This window comes from Vidua macroura, chromosome Z, assembly GCF_024509145.1.
Source record: "Vidua macroura isolate BioBank_ID:100142 chromosome Z, ASM2450914v1, whole genome shotgun sequence".
Lineage (NCBI taxonomy): Eukaryota > Metazoa > Chordata > Aves > Passeriformes > Viduidae > Vidua > Vidua macroura.
In genome coordinates, this window is record NC_071611.1 from 79427073 (window position 1) to 79447541 (window position 20469).

The 20469-nt window shown below is 49.2% G+C and overlaps 1 protein-coding gene across 1 annotated transcript; it reads right to left on the reverse strand.

Annotated features, from left to right (window-relative positions):
* Window positions 1-1150: 1150 nt before the first annotated feature.
* Window positions 1151-18520, reverse strand: LOC128822420 (serine/threonine-protein kinase PAK 3-like). The gene is made up of 10 exons (XM_054004121.1): window positions 18505-18520; window positions 17301-17338; window positions 11384-11431; window positions 10770-11105; window positions 7706-7818; window positions 6960-7077; window positions 6010-6109; window positions 5365-5561; window positions 2651-2788; window positions 1151-1293 (listed from the first exon to the last, which is right to left on the reverse strand). The coding sequence occupies exons 1-10, from the start codon at window positions 18518-18520 to the stop codon at window positions 1207-1209; spliced, it is 1191 nt and encodes a 396-aa protein (XP_053860096.1). The 3' UTR covers window positions 1151-1206.
* Window positions 18521-20469: the final 1949 nt, after the last annotated feature.

The following is a 20469-nucleotide window of genomic DNA, read 5'->3' on the forward strand; positions in this document are numbered from 1 at the left end:
ATTTTTTTATACCTCAATTAAAATTGCTGCTAAAGTTTAAATCTTGCAGTTTATTGAACTTGACATATGACACCTCATTCATGACACCAGGAAGAGGCACGCAGGGCCGGGCTGCTGCCTCCTGCAGCTACAAGGGCCTCCTGGCAGCCTGCCTCTGCCGAGGCTCAGGCTGCTCCGGGCTCTGCCAGGGCTCTGCTGCGGCTCCAGCCCGGGCAAGGCCGGGCCCGCTCTCACCTCACAGTCGCTGACAGCTCTGCACCGCAGGAGACCTTTCAGAGCACCCTCTCTGATCTTGCTGCTTTCTCAGCTGAGCAAGGCTCTCCTCCAGCCAGAGACATTGCATTTAGGGATACAAATCCAAGTGGCAAGTGCCCAAATGCTCTGGAGTCACAGCTGAAGGCCTGCATCAGCACAGGATAGTTTGGCTTCCCCACTCCCCCTTTGGTTTTTCCTGCAGATGTCATTGCCCTTTCTGCCTCAAATAGAAGTACCACAGCTGGACAAAAACAGACCAGTGGGCCGTATTCCAAAGGCAGCGTGGTCTGGAGAAGATGAATGAAGAAGAGCCTTCCCCACTTTCACACTGTGCCAAAGACTCCATAAGTGTCACTTTCCACCTTTTGGAAACAACTGACAATTCATATGGAAATCTCGAGGTTATTCACAGAGTGAGGAAGAAGGGATTTCAAGGTGAGGTGTGGTTTCAGAAACTTTATTCATTTCCAATCCTACTGTTCCAAGTCCGATTAGACAATCCTACCCTAACTTTACCCTAACCCTAATCCTAACTCTAATCGTAACCCTAAACCTAACCCTAATCATAACCCTAACCCTAACCCTAATCATAACCCTAACCCTAATCATAACCCTAATCATAACCCTAATCATAACCCTAATCCTAACCCTAACCCTAACCGTAACCCTAACCCTAACCCTAACTCTAATCGTAACCCTAAACCTAACCCTAATCATAACCCTAACCCTAACCCTAACCCTAATCATAACCCTAACCCTAACCCTAACCCTAACCCTAACCCTAACCCTAATCCTAACCCTAAACCTAACCCTAATCATAACCCTAATCATAACCCTAATCATAACCCTAATCATAACCCTAACCCTAACCCTAACCCTAATCATAACCCTAACCCTAACCCTAACCTACAATCCTACTCTAAGTCAATGGTAATGGTCCTGATGTGATTATCACATTCTTGTCTCCTTCCTCTTCTTCACTGAAACAATCAGTGGCACCAGGCAGGACGCAGGCTCAGCAAGTGTTACAAATGGATGCTGCCCAAAGAAAAAAAAACAACAAAAACCAATGAACCGTGACTTTCCAAGCTCAGTATTTCAGAGGATTCCTCTGGCTCCTAGAAAGATGCAGAAAGAGGACCAATGGGACCATCTGCACCTCCATCTTTTATGTGCAGGACCTTGCCATCACAGGCAAACCTGGCCCAGAATCCCATTCATCTCTTTATTGTGTTGTCTTCATCTAGCTGGGATTTTTGCCCTGCCAGTGCTCTAGAAATGGTGCTTTCTGTCCCTGGGGTTTCTTCCTTTCAGGAAACTCCAATGACCCACATAGGTCCCTGTCTTTGAGAGACAGGCACCGTGCTAATTTCCACAGGGAGACAGAGCAGTGTCTACCTTTCCATGCCCTGCCCCTCCTGTGCTGGATGGCACCTTCCTTCCCAGCAGGGCCAGCCGAGTGGCGCTGGCTGCTGCAGTTCCCTCTCTGCCACACAGCCTGGCAGTAAGCCTGGGCCAGTTCCCCTCTGCCTGAGCGTGCCAGGCAGCAGATGGGGCTGGGACAAGTCCCTCTCAGCTGCCCCTGTCTGCGTGCCAGAAACCTCTAAGGGTGGGGTGGGGGGCACAAACCAGGGCCCCTCAGAGGCTCACAGTGAGCCCCCACACAGCCCCTCCTGCCCACAGCCAAATCTCTCCAGACTGCTCTGCCAGGACTGGCTTCCTTGGGTTCCTCCACCACCATTTCATGGCTGTGTACCCTGCATTGCTCTACTTCAGTTCTTTTGCCATTCGATAAAATGGAACACCCCACCAAATTACAAAACAGGGTGACAGAAACAGCCAGAAAACAGAGCACCTGTCTTCTCAGGAAATGCGGAGAGAGGTGGAGTTATTCAGCTTTGTGAAGAACAGGCCCCAGGGAGACCTTATTGCCACTTTCCAAGACTTCAGAGTGGCTTTGAAGAAAATGGGGGACTTCTTTTTTAACATGGCCAATTACAATAGAATGTGGGCAAATATTTTTAAACAAAATGGGGATCAAGTGTAGGTCTAAGGAAGAACTTGTTTACTCAGAGCATGGTGCAACACCAGCACAGATTGTCCCAAGAGCTTGTAGGTGCCCCATGCCTGCAGGTATTCCAGGTCAGGTGGGAAAGGGCTCTGAGCAATCTGATCTCTTTGAAGATGTCCCTGCTCATTGCAGGACACTTGGACCAGATGATCTTCACAGGGCCCTGCCAGCCCAGCCCAGTCTAGGATTCTTCACTGTTTTCATTTGAACAGCACCAAGAGTGGAGGTGAGGAGGAACGGGGGCTCATCTGATGCCTTGGACCTCACTGGAGGAGGAGCCCATCCCTCAGACACTCTTTCACCTGCAGCCCCTTTGCATTTTACCTGCAGGAGCTCCTTGGCAGACCAGCGCCATGCCTCATCTGTCTGCAGGCAGCAGCTCAGGAAGCCACGCAGGCAAGGCGAGAATAGGTTGGGCTGCCGCAGCTTTGGTCTCCCTCCTCTGGCTATCAGGAGTTGAGCCTGCAGGAAAAGGAAACACCAGGCTCCAGCTGCTTCTTTCCCATCTGTAAGTGCTCTCTCAGATCCCATTGTTTAAGCTCCATTGTGCAGGGCAGTTTCTGCCCTGGCAGAGACCCAGAGATGACTTTCCTTAACCAACCAAAAACCCAAACCCCGATGCAGCCACAGCTTTTCCAACATTCAGCAGATCTTGCCTTGGCAGCTGATTTCATTGACTGACCTAGTTAGTGGGAACTACATCAGCAAAGCATGTTTCCTTTTCAGAGGATTTGCACCAGCTTGACATCTTTTGAGAAGAAGGACTCTGCTACACTAACTTTGCTATTTCCAAGGATTAGTACATGAAAGTCATCTCTGCAGTGCTTGTTGGTCCCTTTAAGCACAGTGGTCATAAACCAAAACTCATCGAACTTCTTGTCCTCTTCTAGAAAACAGCGGTACGTGGAAGGCAAGAAAGGAAATCTGCCAGGTATTCCTCAGGTAAGGAAACAAACATTTGCAATCTCATATTCAACACAGACAGTTTAAGATGCCTGCACAAATGTATTGGGATGAAAATGCCTGCTTAGGCACACAGGAGCCACCTGCAGCTCTGTCTCTCAGCTGCAAGTTTCAGCTTCTTTATGTGGCAAAAGGAAAACTTTTCAAGGTCAAATCAGAAGAAGTGCCATCCCTATGGTCACCCTCTGCTCATTTGGATACTCAATCAATGCATTAATGGTGTCCCCATCGCAGAAAGTGTTGGGTAAGAAATGGGAGGTTTTGGCTGGCTCTCCATGGCACCAGGCTGTGGCCTGGTCTCCATAAAAATGCCCATCACAATACTAACAGCTCTGTGCTGGTGGCACTGAAATAGATGGTGACCAAAAAGACTTTGTTATTATCCTCTTCAAGCCAGAGGAAAATTTCCAAGCCTGAAACAGCAAACACACTCCCCTTGAGTATAAATAATTATGGCAGCTTTCTTTCCTTTTCCCACACCATCAGATGTTAGAAAGAGGGTTTTATCCTGTCTCTCTGCAGCTGAGCTCAGCCACTGGACATGGTGGGGAGCTGGAGTCCTCACTGTCCTTAGAATTGTGCAAGCCAGGGATGGCCCTGCTCCTGTGGTAAAGGAACACAGCACCGGCGTCAACCGCCCACGTTGGATCCCAGCCCCGGGCACCTGGCTGCAAGCTCATCAACTTGTTAAAGTACCCAGAAACAGCCAAGAGTTTAGTGTACAATTCTAACTGCAGTCGGAGAAAAACACATCCTAAACTTATCCAGGCCACCCACACGCAAGACTGAACAATGTACAGATGATTTGAAAGCCTGAAAGTTTTGAAGACCCACAGGATTGGGAAAAGATGGTATAGTTTGGAGAAAATGGATGTGCTGTGGTTAAAAAAAGAACAAGAAAGCAAAACTGTTGGGGAAGATGAAACAGGAAAACCTTCTAAATATGATTGCCTGTCAAAAGATTTTTAGAATATGGAAACTATAAGCGAGATTGAAATGAAAGTAAGCTTTGAGATAGTTACTAGCCTTAGTTACTGAGCAACTGGAAAACAATGGTATGGCTGGCTGAAGGTAATCCCCTTTTGATTAAACAATACCCTCTGCTTGCAGACAGGTCCAAAGGTCAGAGCAGGCCCTACTAGCTTGGCAGAAGGGGTGCAAAGAGTAGTTTTTAGGGTTTAAAATGTAACACAGTATGGTAATGTAATGATTCCTATAGGCTGTAAGTAAATGCTATAGGATCTGTACCTTGTACTAGAGTGGTTAGTGACAATTAGAATATTCAGCATAGAAGAAGATTTATTGGGTTGTAACGAGAACTTCCTCGCTCTTTCAGGTCTCTCTTTTGGGCTCCTCTTTTGGGCCTGCTCCGAGCTGTGGCTGGCAGCTCCAAACAGGGCCCCTGCAGCCACGCCCTTTGCAATAAACCGAAAGTTCCAAGACCTGGCTTCAAAGATCTCTCGTTTCTGTCCACCCTGACTGTCCTACCCACCGTCGCTCCTACACAAAACTACTTGGGCATAGCTTTGGTGGTTGTTTCTCTTTCTTTTTCTTTTTCTTTTTCTTTTTCTTTTTCTTTTTCTTTTTCTTTTTCTTTTTCTTTTTCTTTTTCTTTTTCTTTTTCTTTTTCTTTTTCTTTTTCTTTTTCTTTTTCTTTTTCTTTCTTTTTTTTTTTCTATTTCTTTTTTTCTTTTTCTTTTTCTATAAAATTGAAACTGGGAAGGTCTAACCTCCATTTCTCAGGCTATTTATCACATGTCTAAACTCTCCACTGAAAATTTCTTGTCCTTCAGCAACAGAAGCTGGGATCAAAAAGCAAATGAGAAATGTCAGGCATGCCTGGAGGCCAAAATGGCAGGTTTCTGAACTGGTTAGGTTTCTGAACTGGTTACCTTCCTCTTCCCTTCTGATGCAACCAAATCGACAGCAGATGCTGATGTGCTGCAGGGACATTTTCAGAAGGGGACCTTGGTGGAAGTGGTGCCAGCAGATGGCAATGGGATTTTGTCCAATGGCACACTGACCATGGGACAGGTGAGAAAGACAAGCAGGATCAGTGAGTATTTGCACCTTACCGAAACAGGAGTTTCATTCCAGTAAGGAACTTCTCCTTCCGCCATTTCGATGCCCATGATTCCAAAAGACCATATGTCCACTTTGGGGCCACATGGTTGACCTGTCACCACTTCAGGCGCCATCCACCCAGAAATGCTGGCCACTGAGCTCCGTCGACTCTGCTCAGGGGTGAGCTGAGCAAAGGGGCCAGAGTCAGCTGTGGAGAAAACAACAAACCATGAAAGCCAGCTCAAGTTAGGAAATCAAGCAAAAGAATTCCCCACTCTCAGTCTAAGAATGTGCTGATGAGTCTCCTGGAGAACTGTCCACGCTTGGTTTCCTTGGGGCTTTAGCCAAGGAAGAATGGAATTGGCTACTTCCAAAATATCCCAGGTTTTTTTTAAGGCTGCTCACAGCAGTGGCCTGCATTCCCCTGAAGCTTTACATTGTAGCTCCCTCCCTCTGGAAGGGACACACACAGAGCAATGCCACTCTTGACTTCTCGTGGTTCCTTATACCTCTGTGCACGTTGCAACTGTGTCATCAGCTCACAGTGGGGGGCCCTGCACTGCCACCAACACCAATTTTTCGAACCTGGAAATCACTCAAAGCAGCCCCACAGCCCACGTCCCTGGAATGCTGCACCTGACCAAGAATACACTGACCCAGCTTGACAGAGCCGTCGGTTCTGAGAAGGATGTTGCTGCTCTTCACATCTCGGTGGATCACGAGGTTCGAGTGAAGAAAATCCAGGCCTTGCAGGCACTGAGAGAGAAAACAGAAACAGGAGGGCAAAAATTAATGATGTGATTTCATTATACAAGAAAGGAAACAGCTCTAAAAGATTCCCTCTGCAGGGGAATGGTGAGTAATGGCAGAACAGAGTGCCATTGCGAGGAAGAGCTTGCTGCTCCACCACTTGCAGAGCAGGATCTTTCTAAGGAAAGGCATGTCAGCTTTTGAAAGAGCAACAGCACCTGCTGTTGTTGTAGACTGTCCCCTGCAAACCAGCCAGCATGGCTGCTGCTGCTGTGGATGTGCTTTCTCCATGCAGAGGACAAGTGAGGGGTTTTGCCAAGAAAGAAAAAGTCCCTCCCTTTGGTGTGAAGTGGATCACTTTGGGGTGGGAGGCTGCATGACAAAGGTTTTGTTGCTGGCCTCAGCACAGACTTGGAAGTATCACAACAGTCACCTTCCTGAAGCAAAGAGCATTTTGGCTGCACTAGTGTCCTTTTCAGTTGAGGACTGAGAGAAATGAGTCTCTCTTTTTTCTTTGCTGATCATTTCAAATGCTGCCACAAGCACATTTGCTTCTACAGGCAAGGAATGCAGTGCAGACAGGCTCGAGATGAAAGTTTAGGGAGGCAAGGTGGAGAACAGCAAATACAAATACAAGAGAGAGAGCGAGAATACAACAGTAGGAGATATGAGTACTAGAACTAACTGCTGTGAGTGCAGGGGCACTGGCAGGCATTTCACTTGAGAGGCTTTTACTTGCCCATAGCATACCAGCAACACAGAAACAAAGCTTGGCACATGAAATCACTCCAGGTCGGAGCCCTGTTTCCCAGACAATCCTGCCCAAGCCCTGGGCAGCACAGGTGGGATTGCTGACCTCCCGACTGATGGCTGCCATCTCGTCTTCAGACAGGTGGGTCTCGCTGATGACATCGCTCAGAGTGCCTCCGTCCATGTACTCCATGACCAGCCAGCGCTGCCCATCCACAAGGTAGCTGAAAGAAGGAAACAAGAGCATGGAGATAGACATGCATGGCTAGGTTGTTTTCTTGATTGACTATTGTTTCCAAGTCCCTTTGTGACAAGGATAGAATAAAAGGAATAGACATTCCCTCTAGGCTGTGCATTGTTTGCAATCTGTCTCAAGAAGAAAGGCACAGCTGTGAAAAAAGGAGATGTCTTCAATAGCCAGCAAGTAAAAACTGCAGGTTAGGAACAGATCAAAAACCTGTCAAACTGCGTGTTTCTGGAAATAAGCACCTAGTCTTCCTGGCACGCAAAGCAATGGAAAAGAGGGGACACAATCCAAGGGAAATCCATGTTAGTTTATCTGGACGTAAGAGGACTCTTGAAAAAAATCAAGCCCCAAAACAATGTGGTGGCTGTGAATTTACAGGCTATTGATTCAGTAAGATATGAGTGATGCAGGTTTTTGAATCATTTTAGAACTCTGTGTACCGGGGAAGACTCATGCAGACAAGATGCACTCTCTTCCCATCCACTGGAGATGAGCAGAGCAATAATAATTAACCAATAATTACAGCTCTATTTTCTGCCAGTGAACAAAGTGGAATTTTACCTTGCATGTTTGCAATATGTAAACAAACATTCACAACAACTCACCTGTCTAAATAGTTGACCAGGTTGGGATTCTTATTTGTCTTCATGAGCATGAGTTCATTGACTCTTAGTTCCTTCTTCCTCAGTTCTTGGAGATTTATTTTCTTTATGGCCACCTAAAATGACATTGAAAATCAGTAACTTGAGAAGTTGGCGGCACAAGACCACAAGGCACATGGAGCGAGTGATTTTGCAATGCCACAGCCGAGCTGTGCCAAACTGCCTTGTGATTGGGCATTGCAGTAATTAGGAACTGACATTGCAACAGCCCATTTCTCTGCTCCCTTGGAGGCCACTTACAGGACACGTGGCCACTGAGGTTTTGCCTTGTCCACTTGGTAACTGTGGTGTCTCAACTATCACCCACAAAGCTCTGAGCACACTCCCTGCTGCTTTGTCTGGGATTCAGAAGAAGTAATCCATGCCTTAATACTCTGTGGATACATCTCGGGCTATGGGCAGGGCTTAGGGCTTTTAGGGACGCCGTGCAGATCTCTCCCTACGTGCAGTTCTCCAGTGCAGCACTGCAGGTGGCTAAGGAACTACCAGTAACTTTCAGATGCATTTGCTGGCAAGCAGAAATGAGAATTCAGGACTCTGAAGCCGTAGCCCCAAAGAGCAGTGAGATGCTCAAAGGCACCACCTTTGTTTTAGCAATGGAGAGCGAATGAGCACATCCTTCTGTGAAAGGAACTGCTGCCCTCCTTGCCTTCCTTCTGGCAGCTGAGAAGGACAAAGACTGTCCCAAATGTATTTTGCAGGCTGGTAGCAGTCTGTGCTTCTTGTGCCTTTTCAGCACAGCTCTACTCAAAGCTCCAGCCACAGCTGCTCACACCAGAGGACCTGCGGGAGATGTTGACATTTACCTGTTCTCCTGTGGCATTGTCAAGTGCTCTGCAAACATCTCCAAAAGTCCTAGAAACAAAAAAGCAGCAAAGAAAGGAGAAGACATTTAGATCTTGCAGTGAAAGCCAGTCCACAGAGGAGATCTCAGCTGCAAATGCCTAAAACCTGCCGGATGCAGGCAGGCTCTGCCCAAAGGCAGATGATGCATTTTCCTTTTAAGTGCATGGGCACTGGGCCTGTCCCTGAAGTGTTGCTGTTTACTGCCTCAGCTCCTAAGGAGAGCTCCTTCTTTCATCTTGGGTTTCAGGTTCTAAACTGTGCAGTTTTTATCCTGACCATGGAGTATTTCCTTCAGCAATCTTTTGGAAAGAAATGTTCCTGAGAACTGTTATCTGACAGCTATCAGGGAGTAGGTTGCTCTTTCAGGCAAGCATGTTTCTTCCCCTTTTATTAGTGTGGCTGTATGATTTGGAGATATACAAAAATGCTCAGGAAATTAACACAGAACTGTCCCACACTTGAGAGACAAGGAGATCTTCCAGGTCCTGTTCCTTGCTGCAGGCAAGAACTTGGCAGCATGGAGGTGTCTCTGCCAATGCCTTCTGGGCACACTCACGAATTCGGAGCAGCACTGAGAGATGGGACAATCTATCCCCAGTGTCTGAACATGGGGATAGATGTCTGTTTGCAGCTGTTCTGACTTCACACTGCATAGATATTCCACCAGAAAAACACCTGGCCCATGGTTATGTAGAAGTGACTGTGGTTGGACTCACCCTCTGCCAATATATTCCAGTTCCGTGTATTTCATCACGGGATTTTCCATGTTCACTATTTTCCCTGAGGGAAACAAAATGCAAGATGCTCACTTTAAAGCAGAGATCCCAGCTTCCAGGAGATTCAAATGGCAGACCCAGAGCCTGGAGCTTTGAACCCTTTGTGTTCGGCTGGGTAACAACAACAACGAGGCAGACAGCTCTGCAGCACAGGTGGCCAGCACAGAGACTGCTTTTCTACAGCAGTTCCTGTGGGGAAATGTCTCTAAATGTCCCTGGGACACCAAACTCAGGAAAAACATTTGGTACAGCTATGCTGGCACCTGCACACAATAGACTGTCCCTCAGACAAGAAATACAGCAGACGTACTCCGTAGCTCCAGGGAGTCATCCTTGATCTCCTGTTGCTGAGCAGCAGCTGGGTCAGCACTGGAGATGAACAAACCGCCCCGGCTCCGCTTCTCAGGTTGGGGAGCAAAGGCTCCTTTAAACCATGCTGCTGCAGCAGCAGGTTTGGTGACAAAGCCCTTGTAGATCTGGGACAAGAAATGAGTTTATGTTCAGAAAGGTGGCTGGCAGAGATTAGCCTGAGATTCCATTTCAAATGCAAGCCCTTAGGAAGGTGCTGTCAGCAACATGCAGGGCTCTTAAGTGGGTTTTTTCTGATGTCCACTTCTCAAACTGGATGGGTCAAAACCAAAGGCTAGTTCTACTCGAGTGGATGGCCAGATTCATGGTCCATTTTCATGGATTTTCTGAAGGATCACTGCCACAATGACCATTCTACTTCCACTCAAGGATTCCTTTCCCCCTCCAAGGGCTTCAGATACACTTGCAGCTCCTTGTTCAAGTGCTCGTCCTCCCCCCACTGTGTCCTCTTTTCCTGCACCATCTTCAGGTCATGCCCAACCTGTAGCACCTTTGGTGGGGACACTTCCTGTGCCTCACGCCAGCCTCGGGGCTCTTCAGTGCCACTCATTTGCCGGAAGTCTTTGCCGGCTGCCCGGTGAGATGTCAACACTTGCACCTCGAGTCAAACAGTACAAAGCAGTCAGAGACTACAGCTTGTCCCTGTCAGTCAGGAGTCACTGACTGTGAGGAAAGAACAGATTTACAAGGGATACAGACAGCTTGTTTCAATCCTCCATCTGGGTCACCATATTCCCCTGTAAAAACACCTCAAGAAACAAGGAGAGCAGGAACAGGCCAGCAGGAATCAATTTGGATGACTGCTGGCCAAAAGGCCAAAGGACAAGTCCCACTGTCCAGGGCAGCAGTTGAGATTCAGCACACCAGGAAATGTCCTTCTGAGTGACTGTGATACACACTAGAGCAGGATGGCACTCAGAGGCATCACCCCGCTCCCTGCTGCTCTGCACTGGGAAGGCCAGAAGGGCAGAAACCACCAGTTTGGTGACTGCCGTGGCTATCCCTCTTTCACTCACTTGCTTTTGTAGAGCCTGAGGGAGGGGATTAAGTTTTTCTCTGATGATTTTCATTTCTTCCTCCTGCCTCTTCTCCCTTGCCATGATCTTAGCGTGAGCTTTCTGAAAGTCTGTGTCCAGCTGTTCCTTCAAGTTCTGTAAAATACAAGAGAGAGGATCTTTCACAAGTGGAGTGACTGCCACTCTTTCAGTCACCTGGTTTTGTTGATCACCCCTCTGCTGATGGAGATTCATCTCCTTTTGAATTCTTCTTGTCTCTTCCTGGTTCCTCTTCTTCACTTCTGTGATGGCACTCTGAGCTTCGGGCAGCTCTGCTTGTGGCTCTGCCTTGATATTCTGTACACACAAATGCAGAGCAAGTGACTGGGAGCTGCCATAAGGCTCAGCTTTTTCCTCTTGCAGCCTCAAAATCACATTTATTCAGCCACTTCTTTCTGCTTCCCTACCCACACCTGCTTCCAATGGAACCCTCTTGTCCCAGTGCTGATCCCTGCAGATTCCAAGGCTCTGTGCTTTCAGTGCCTCTGGGACTCCTGGCCTCCTCACTCCCAAGAGCTCTGTTTTATGCCCCTCTTCCTGCCCTTTCCCTCTGACACCTGGCGAGTCTGGCTTACCTGGCCATTCTCCTGTGGCTCTTCCACCTGCTGCCTGAGCTGCTCTTCCTGCTCTCGGGCTCTCAGCTCTCCCTGAGTCCGGCATGGCATCTCTGATAGCACAATCTGCTCCTGCTCTTTCTCTGGAAGGATCTGCACAGAAAGCAAGAGAAGATGGGTTTCAACTTTCCATACGACATTTGTGGGCCAAGACTCAAGGACTGATGGGCTCACACGTTCCCAGAGCACTGTGCTGCTGCTCTCCTGGGTCATTCTCTGCCCGTGGGGAGGCACAGATTCCAAAGTGACCCTGGCACTACAATCAGGGGCCATCTGGGGCTGAAGCTCCAACAGCCTCTCAGGCAGCTGACAGGGAAGGTGTGGCATTTCTCAGGGGTCTGGTGAGGGCCTCCCTCTGCTCCTGCCATGTCCTGTTTGTCTTTCAGTAGTGACTGACATCCAGCCCAGTCCCACAGCTCCATCCTGCCTCTGCAGGTGGCTTCCTGGGTGAGCTCACCCTTTATGAGAGACACTTCTGGAGTTCATGTTCTCTTCACCACCTAAAACATGGAATACTTCCACCTCTCTGGGACAGGCAGAAAATTAAAAAATTAACTGGGGGCTTCAGGAAGAAGAGGCTGGAGGTGGAAAACAGCTCTGAGGGGAAAAAAAACCCCACCATATCTGGAGGGGAAAACAGCTCTGCCTGCTCAGAATCGGTCAACAGAACGTGTCTCTAATCCTCTCCTGAAAGGGATGCTTTAAGTGAACTTTGCACCTCCAACTACTTTGGACCAGAGCCAAGAAGATTCAATTATGCAAATGATAGATAGATTAGATAGATAGATAGATAGATAGATAGATAGATAGATAGATAGATAGATAGATAGAACTCACTCTTATAATCTCTCTTTCCTATCGTTTCTGTTGCTACACACACTTGGTAGCCATTGCCCTGATCAGCAGCACTCCTGAGATTGCTCTCCTGTTGCTTCAATAAACCACACTCCCAGGGAATCTGGAGCATTTAGGTCCTTATGGAATGCAATCAGATCCAGAGCATTGCACTGGGAATGGCACTCTTGCAGCATCTGTGCTCGGCCAAGTGCTTCTCTTGGACTTGACAACACTGAGAGTGCTAAAGGGGCTGTAATCAGAAATAAAGCCCAGCCCCTTCCAGCTCCTCTGATCTCTGAGGACCAGCTGGAACCCAAGAGCAATGATTTCCTGCTCAATTCCCAAACACCACATTTACTGATTCCCTGGGCTGCAAAAAGGCGGAGGTACTGTCAATATGAACGCGAAGTGCAAGGCCCTATTGACTGGCCTGGCACCAGAACAGCTCCTTCTGCACCAAGCTCGCTGTCCCAAACAAAGTGATCTCATGCAAAAATACTGCATCCTCCAGAAATGTCACCTTACAAAAGAAAAAGCTAGCAGAATATCGACAAGAGCTGGAAAAGGACGGGAAACATGGAGGAAAAGAGCTTTCCCTTCCTAAAAAATGAGAAACTGAACAGGACATGTCCAACTAACAAAGGGAGAAACCAAAAGATGAAAGAGTGACCAAATCAAGTGTCAAAAGCACTTGAATGCTGTGAGAAGATATTTCCAGAAAAAAAAGCATTTGTATTGAGCACTATTATGCAGGGATTTATGGAAGTGTGCCTGAAGGGCCCTGACGAGCCTCCCGTTGTCCAGGCTAAACCTCCCTCAGCACCTCCTCCTTGGCCTTGCGCTCCACAGCCTTCCCCAGCTCCCGTGTCCTCCTCTGCACACGCTCCAGCCCCTCAAGGACTTTCTGCTTCACAAGGGCCCACAACTGGGCACAGCACTCCCAGCTGTGGCCGCAGCGCTGCCCAGCCCAGGGGGACGCTCACTGCCCTGCTCCTGCTGCCCCACTCTTGCTGACACAGGCCAGGACGCCCTTGGCCTTCCTGGCTCCCTGGCCACGCGCTGGCCCACCTTCAGCTGCTCTTGACCGGCACCCCTGGGTCCTTTGGGCCCACGCAGCTCCCCCACCACAAACTTGCCCCTTTGACGTCAAATACAGCAGCCACAATTCCAAGATGTCCTTCCTCTTCTCAGCAACACAAGACAGCAGTCAAGGATTTGCAGCTTCACCCCCACCCGAGGCACTAATGCCATTCCCAAAGCTGCAGGCTTCATCCCAAAACGCATCCACAGAAACTCGCCCCTTCTGCTTTTTGCCTGGCAAGAAGCCTTCCCTACAAGGCACTTGCTTCCTTTGGCCTCACCCCACAAGAATGGCCTGCCCCAGCTTCATGGACAACGCAAATATCTCCTTGCAGCTTATCAAAAGCCAAAAGAGACTGTACAAGTGAAGGACTGCTCCAGAAAACTGCAGAACACTTCCACAAGCCAAACACACCTTTGCACAAAGGGAAAACAACTAAAGAAAGCCCTGTGACCTCCAGCACGAGCACCTGTGCCCTTGGCCACGGCCCTGCAGAAGCCCAGAGACAGAGCTTCACTGAGCCAAGCAGGCAGAAGCTGAGCCGCAGCCCCCAGCTCTTGGGTGCCTCAAGGTGACAGGCCAAAGGCCAATTTCTAGCTGTCCCTGCCTGCAGGAAATGGCCGCGTCCTGCGGGATTCCAGCACTCAGCATCCTCAGCCAGCAACAGCAAGTGCTGGCTGCTCAGAAACTTGCAGCTCTGCCTTGCACTAAAGACAGCACCAGCCACAACTGGCACTTACTCTCTTGGAAGCATCAGGCTCTGCTGTGACCACAGCTGCAGGCTTGTGGTCGTCTTGCTCCTTTTGCTCCTCTTTGGCTTCTTCTCCAGGAGCAGAGGGAGCCGGGGCGGAGACAGCTGCTGCTTCTGTCATCTGTGGCAAGAGAGAAACATGAGGGACAGGCCGTTACCTATCGTTTAGCACCTCCTTTCTCCTGGCATCTACAACCACCTCTTTGAAGGAGAAATCATCAGCATTCTTAGCAATGGCAATCTAAGTCAATCCGGCCAGATTAAAATGGGCTAATTCAACAGAACTCTGTTTGCCTAGGAATTTGATAGTCCTCCCTGGCTGCTATCTGCAAGGCACAGAGCCTCTGCACAAGGGAGCTTTTAGCTCTTGAAAGCTGTGAAATGGAAAAGTAGGAAATAGCCAGCAAGGCCTTTGCTATTGCTGCGGCAGACATGGAAAACTAAAAGTGGATCAGAATCCCATTCGGTGCAGGAAAAGGGCAGGAAAGCTTGTGCAGAAGCATCTTTGCTTGCTGGGAAGAGAGAAAATCAGCAGGGCTTCTCCTCCTAGCAAGCCAAGAAACCACAAATTGGAAGTGTCACCTGCTCAGGTGGCTAAAGCACATGGATGCAGAGCAGGGATGTTTGGCAGGGAAGCAGGCCTTGGGGTGAGCGCTGTCCTCTATGGATCTATGGAAGTGTGCCTGAAGGGCCCTGACGAGCCTCCCGTTGTCCAGGCTAAACCTCCCTCAGCACCTCCTCCTTGGCCTTGCGCTCCACAGCCTTCCCCAGCTCCCGTGTCCTCCTCTGCACACGCTCCAGCCCCTCAAGGACTTTCTGCTTCACAAGGGCCCACAACTGGGCACAGCACTCCCAGCTGTGGCCGCAGCGCTGCCCAGCCCAGGGGGACGCTCACTGCCCTGCTCCTGCTGCCCCACTCTTGCTGACACAGGCCAGGACGCCCTTGGCCTTCCTGGCTCCCTGGCCACGCGCTGGCCCACCTTCAGCTGCTCTTGACCGGCACCCCTGGGTCCTTTGGGCCCACGCAGCTCCCCCACCACAAACTTGCCCCTTTGACGTCAAATACAGCAGCCACAATTCCAAGATGTCCTTCCTCTTCTCAGCAACACAAGACAGCAGTCAAGGATTTGCAGCTTCACCCCCACCCGAGGCACTAATGCCATTCCCAAAGCTGCAGGCTTCATCCCAAAACGCATCCACAGAAACTCGCCCCTTCTGCTTTTTGCCTGGCAAGAAGCCTTCCCTACAAGGCACTTGCTTCCTTTGGCCTCACCCCACAAGAATGGCCTGCCCCAGCTTCATGGACAACGCAAATATCTCCTTGCAGCTTATCAAAAGCCAAAAGAGACTGTACAAGTGAAGGACTGCTCCAGAAAACTGCAGAACACTTCCACAAGCCAAACACACCTTTGCACAAAGGGAAAACAACTAAAGAAAGCCCTGTGACCTCCAGCACGAGCACCTGTGCCCTTGGCCACGGCCCTGCAGAAGCCCAGAGACAGAGCTTCACTGAGCCAAGCAGGCAGAAGCTGAGCCGCAGCCCCCAGCTCTTGGGTGCCTCAAGGTGACAGGCCAAAGGCCAATTTCTAGCTGTCCCTGCCTGCAGGAAATGGCCGCGTCCTGCGGGATTCCAGCACTCAGCATCCTCAGCCAGCAACAGCAAGTGCTGGCTGCTCAGAAACTTGCAGCTCTGCCTTGCACTAAAGACAGCACCAGCCACAACTGGCACTTACTCTCTTGGAAGCATCAGGCTCTGCTGTGACCACAGCTGCAGGCTTGTGGTCGTCTTGCTCCTTTTGCTCCTCTTTGGCTTCTTCTCCAGGAGCAGAGGGAGCCGGGGCGGAGACAGCTGCTGCTTCTGTCATCTGTGGCAAGAGAGAAACATGAGGGACAGGCCGTTACCTATCGTTTAGCACCTCCTTTCTCCTGGCATCTACAACCACCTCTTTGAAGGAGAAATCATCAGCATTCTTAGCAATGGCAATCTAAGTCAATCCGGCCAGATTAAAATGGGCTAATTCAACAGAACTCTGTTTGCCTAGGAATTTGATAGTCCTCCCTGGCTGCTATCTGCAAGGCACAGAGCCTCTGCACAAGGGAGCTTTTAGCTCTTGAAAGCTGTGAAATGGAAAAGTAGGAAATAGCCAGCAAGGCCTTTGCTATTGCTGCGGCAGACATGGAAAACTAAAAGTGGATCAGAATCCCATTCGGTGCAGGAAAAGGGCAGGAAAGCTTGTGCAGAAGCATCTTTGCTTGCTGGGAAGAGAGAAAATCAGCAGGGCTTCTCCTCCTAGCAAGCCAAGAAACCACAAATTGGAAGTGTCACCTGCTCAGGTGGCTAAAGCACATGGATGCAGAGCAGGGATGTTTGGCAGGGAAGCAGGCCTTGGGGTGAGCGCTGTCCTCTATGGATCTATGGAAGTGTGCCTGAAGGGCCCTGACGAGCCTCCCGTTGTCCAGGCTAAAGCTCCCTCAGCACCTCCTCCTTGGCCTTGCGCTCCACAGCCTTCCCCAGCTCCCGTGTCCTCCTCTGCACACGCTCCAGCCCCTCAAGGACTTTCTGCTTCACAGGGGCCCACAACTGGGCACAGCACTCCCAGCTGTGGCCGCAGCGCTGCCCAGCCCAGGGGGACGCTCACTGCCCTGCTCCTGCTGCCCCACTCTTGCTGACACAGGCCAGGACACCCTTGGCCTTCTTGGCTCCCTGGCCACGCGCTGGCCCACCTTCAGCTGCTCTTGACCGGCACCCCTGGGTCCTTTGGGCCCACGCAGCTCCCCCACCACAAACTTGCCCCTTTGACTTCAAATACTGTATTCACAATTTTAAATTGTCCTTCTTGTTGTACAACCACATCTTCTTAGGAAGTTTCCTGATGTTTGATTGGAATGAAAGTGTAAGTCACTATGGCTTTATTAAAATGCACTAATTGAACTCTATAGGAAATTGCTGTTTATTAAGTATTCTTCCGTGTTTGGTTTTAACAAGCAATATTCTCTCTGCAAATCTTAGTTTGTAAGTCTTCAAGGCTCTGAGACGGAAATTAGGAAATACCCAGATTTGCCTATGTGTTTGTTGTTGAAGGAATGAAATTGGTTTTTCTTTCGGCCTGCATGGCTGGCCCTGTACAGTCTACTTGTTCTGGCTAAGCTCACAGCGTACTCTACAATACTTAAACACCACCAAGATGAAATGTTCCTTGCTCACTCACCTTAGCATCAGCACCGCTGAATACATGCTTCACGTGACCTGTAGTGGGCAAGGGAAAATGAAGCAGACGCTGTCAGAAAACTGCCTGGGCTGGTGAATCCCACAGAACAAGAATCGCAAACAGAGAGTATTTTCCGCTTCATAACATCCCTCCAGGAGACACATTTCATTCACGCAACCAGCAAGAGATCAGGACCATATTCTTGGTCGTGCCTACACTTTGGCCTGTTTAGCCAGTAAATTAATATAAACATGATCAAGAAAATGTAAATTGTTCTTTCACACTCAATGCTCCTGTTCTACCGAACAGATAACACATCTTTTAAAATCCTCTCCTTCCAGTACCTTTTTTTTTTTTTTTTTTAATCAATTGTATGAACTAATTCTCATTAACTTGCTGGAAACAGTTGTCCAGAAAAGCTTCCCCAAAATTCCACTGAGCTGTGGCAGCTCTATTGTGACGCAGCACAGCAGCAGCTCCAGGGTTCAGGAGCAGATAGTCACTGCTTTGGAGTTAGCATTTCATTGCAAAGGGAATCACTATTTTAGCACTCAGACAAGGGTCAAGTTAGGCAGTCAAATCCTTTTATGACAAAATGTAGAAAGAAAGAAACTTTCTCTGAATTCTGGGAACAACTGCAGAGTTTTTAGAAGGCCTTCCAAGGAGTTCTCCAGTTTACATTTTCAAAGCTGTCTTGCTTGTCCCAGCAATCTGAGGAAATGACAGACTCTGCTGCCTCAGACTCTCCCGTGGAGGGACCAGAACCCCTGCAGGTTCCCTTGCAAATGCTGCCCCTGTGCCTATAGACACCCCCTTTTTAGCTGAACCTCTTGACAGGAGCTTTCCCAAACCAGTGGCACCCTAATGCTCCTTCTGTTTCAAAATAACTCAGTCACTAAGAGCAGGAAGACATACAAAAGCCAGGTTCGGTTACACCCAGGGAAAACCTCTACTTACGTGCCAGGTTAGTCAGGTAATAGGCAGAATAAGAAACGCCGTAAACAGTGACAAATGCAGCAGCAAATTGCTCAATCATTGTAGCACTGCTGCGCAGATTCACTCCAACACGAGAAAAAACAAGGCTCTTGTCAGTGTGCAGCTGCCCACTGACACGTGCCTCAACCAGGAGGATGCACTGAGCATCCTGCACTGAGCAAGGCCTAGGGCTGCTCTGACGCTGAGGCCTTTTGTGCACCACAGCAACCTTCTGATGTCACCATGACCGCATGGCAACCATGCCCTGACATCACAATGCAAACCCTCTATATTGGCCTGTGAATTGATGCAAAGCAATAACCAACCATCTGTACAGCAAACGCTAAATAGCCTGGGGAGTTCTCCTCTGTCACAAAGTAGCACAAATTCCCTTTGTGGGCCAAACCCTGCTGTTCAAGGGATCCAAGAGTAACTCCAAGAGCGCACCAAGCACCTACAGCCTGTACCCCAACGAAGCACTCAGATGGGACTCAAGCAAAGGAAACCTGACTAATATAATAGCCCAAAGCACTGCACATCTGAGAAATGACCCTCACTTTTAAAATGTTAAAGGTTTAATAAACCTTAACAGAGGACTGAATAAGGAAAAATTGCAGCACTGGGAGTCTCTATGACCATTACGAGCAGCTCATCTACAAAACAGATTCTCTGCCTTTTATACCCTTAGCCCCTCTAAAGTTTTATCAGTCAACTCTTTCTCTGCTGTCCACTGGTGGAGATTACTTTCTTACATCTTGATTGGAGGTCAGGTGTTGTTACACCGCGCCTCCTGGTCACAAGCCGACCCTCCCCAAAAGCCCTGACTACCAAGGCTGTTACAAGGGGGAGGGCAAATAAGGCTATGGGAGGATATATTACAATAACATCACTATACATTGTAACATCCACATACTATCTACCTCTTAATTGGGAGAGCCAACTGTTACATTACTCATCTAGAACACACAGAACCAGGAGAGAAGGCACTGTTGGCATAACAGCTGAAATAATTCCTCACAAATCTCCCACATATTTACACGTTTCCTGGATATGCCCAGGGCTCCTGAGCACGTACATCTCTGCCTTTCTTCCCCTTTGGAAGCAGTCAAACTGGCAGCATCTGCCTGCCCGCAGGAGCTGCTCCAAGCTGGAATGCGACTGGCGATGCTGATTTCCAGAGGCTTCTGTGTCCCAGGAGAAGCCAAGGCAGGAGTGGGTTGAAAGGCGCTGGAGCTGCTGCTGCTGCTCTGTGCCAGAGAGCCCTGGCTGGGCAGGGCACGGTGCCCACTGCGCTGCGGGCTCTTTCTGCTGGCAGAGCTGGGCACACCTGGGAACAAGGCATGGCAGCTTGTGGGGAAATCAAGGGGTTTGTGGGGGCTGCATTGCTCTGCACACAGCCAGGCCACCTGTGGCACAGAGTTCTGGCATCTAAAAAGATGAAGCAGAGGGGAATAGCTGGAAAAGGTTTCATTTTGACCTTTCTTACCTGTTCACAGAAGTTGCCAAAACGAAAGTTACCAAGCAGGGCCTGATCCCTGCTGCCAGCTCAGCCTTAGAAAGGAGGCATTTGTTTATTTCAGTACTCGGTGCATAGGGAATCACTTCCCTAACACCTGCACACCCAGCAATCTCACTTACTAGTTTGTATCCATGCAACTAAGACAGAGTCAATACTTTGCTGAAACTCACAGGCTAAACATTACTCCCAATTCTTTGACATATTTAAATCATGTCTCAGAATTGATTGACAGGAGGGTAGGAGTATCCTGTAGGTCCCTGGTGGTCATTGCTACAGGTCCAGGAGGAGACTCATGCACAAAATAATCTAAGACACAACTGTGCTTGCATAGCAAATTTATTCCATTAGTTCCAGTGGCAAATAATACATACCAACCCCTGGATTCCCAAAAATCCACTGAGCAGGAGAGGGAGATGGAGCGTGGTGCTTGGTGTGGGGGGGACAGGTAGGCAGTGCACTTCCAGGACTTCCCCTGGATCAAAAGGGTGTGCATCTCGTCCTTCTCACACCTCCAGCCCAGAACCAGGCCTTGTATCTCCTGCGCAGGAGCGGAATTTTCCCAGTTACAGCATCAGCTCACACATGGCCGGCGCGTGAGATGAAGCCGCGGTGGCTCCCGATACCGACCCCGTGCCAACAACAGCTCCCTTATGCATTGTTCCCCTTTCAAACCTT

Coding starts and splice junctions, on each gene's coding strand:
- LOC128822420 (XM_054004121.1), bottom strand. Junction 6,110..6,959: donor TGGCAGCCATCAGTCGGGAG/GTCAGCAATCCC, acceptor TTTCTCTCTCAG/TGCCTGCAAGGCCTGGATTT. Junction 5,562..6,009: donor CGACGGCTCTGTCAAGCTGG/GTCAGTGTATTC, acceptor TTTTCTCCACAG/CTGACTCTGGCCCCTTTGCT.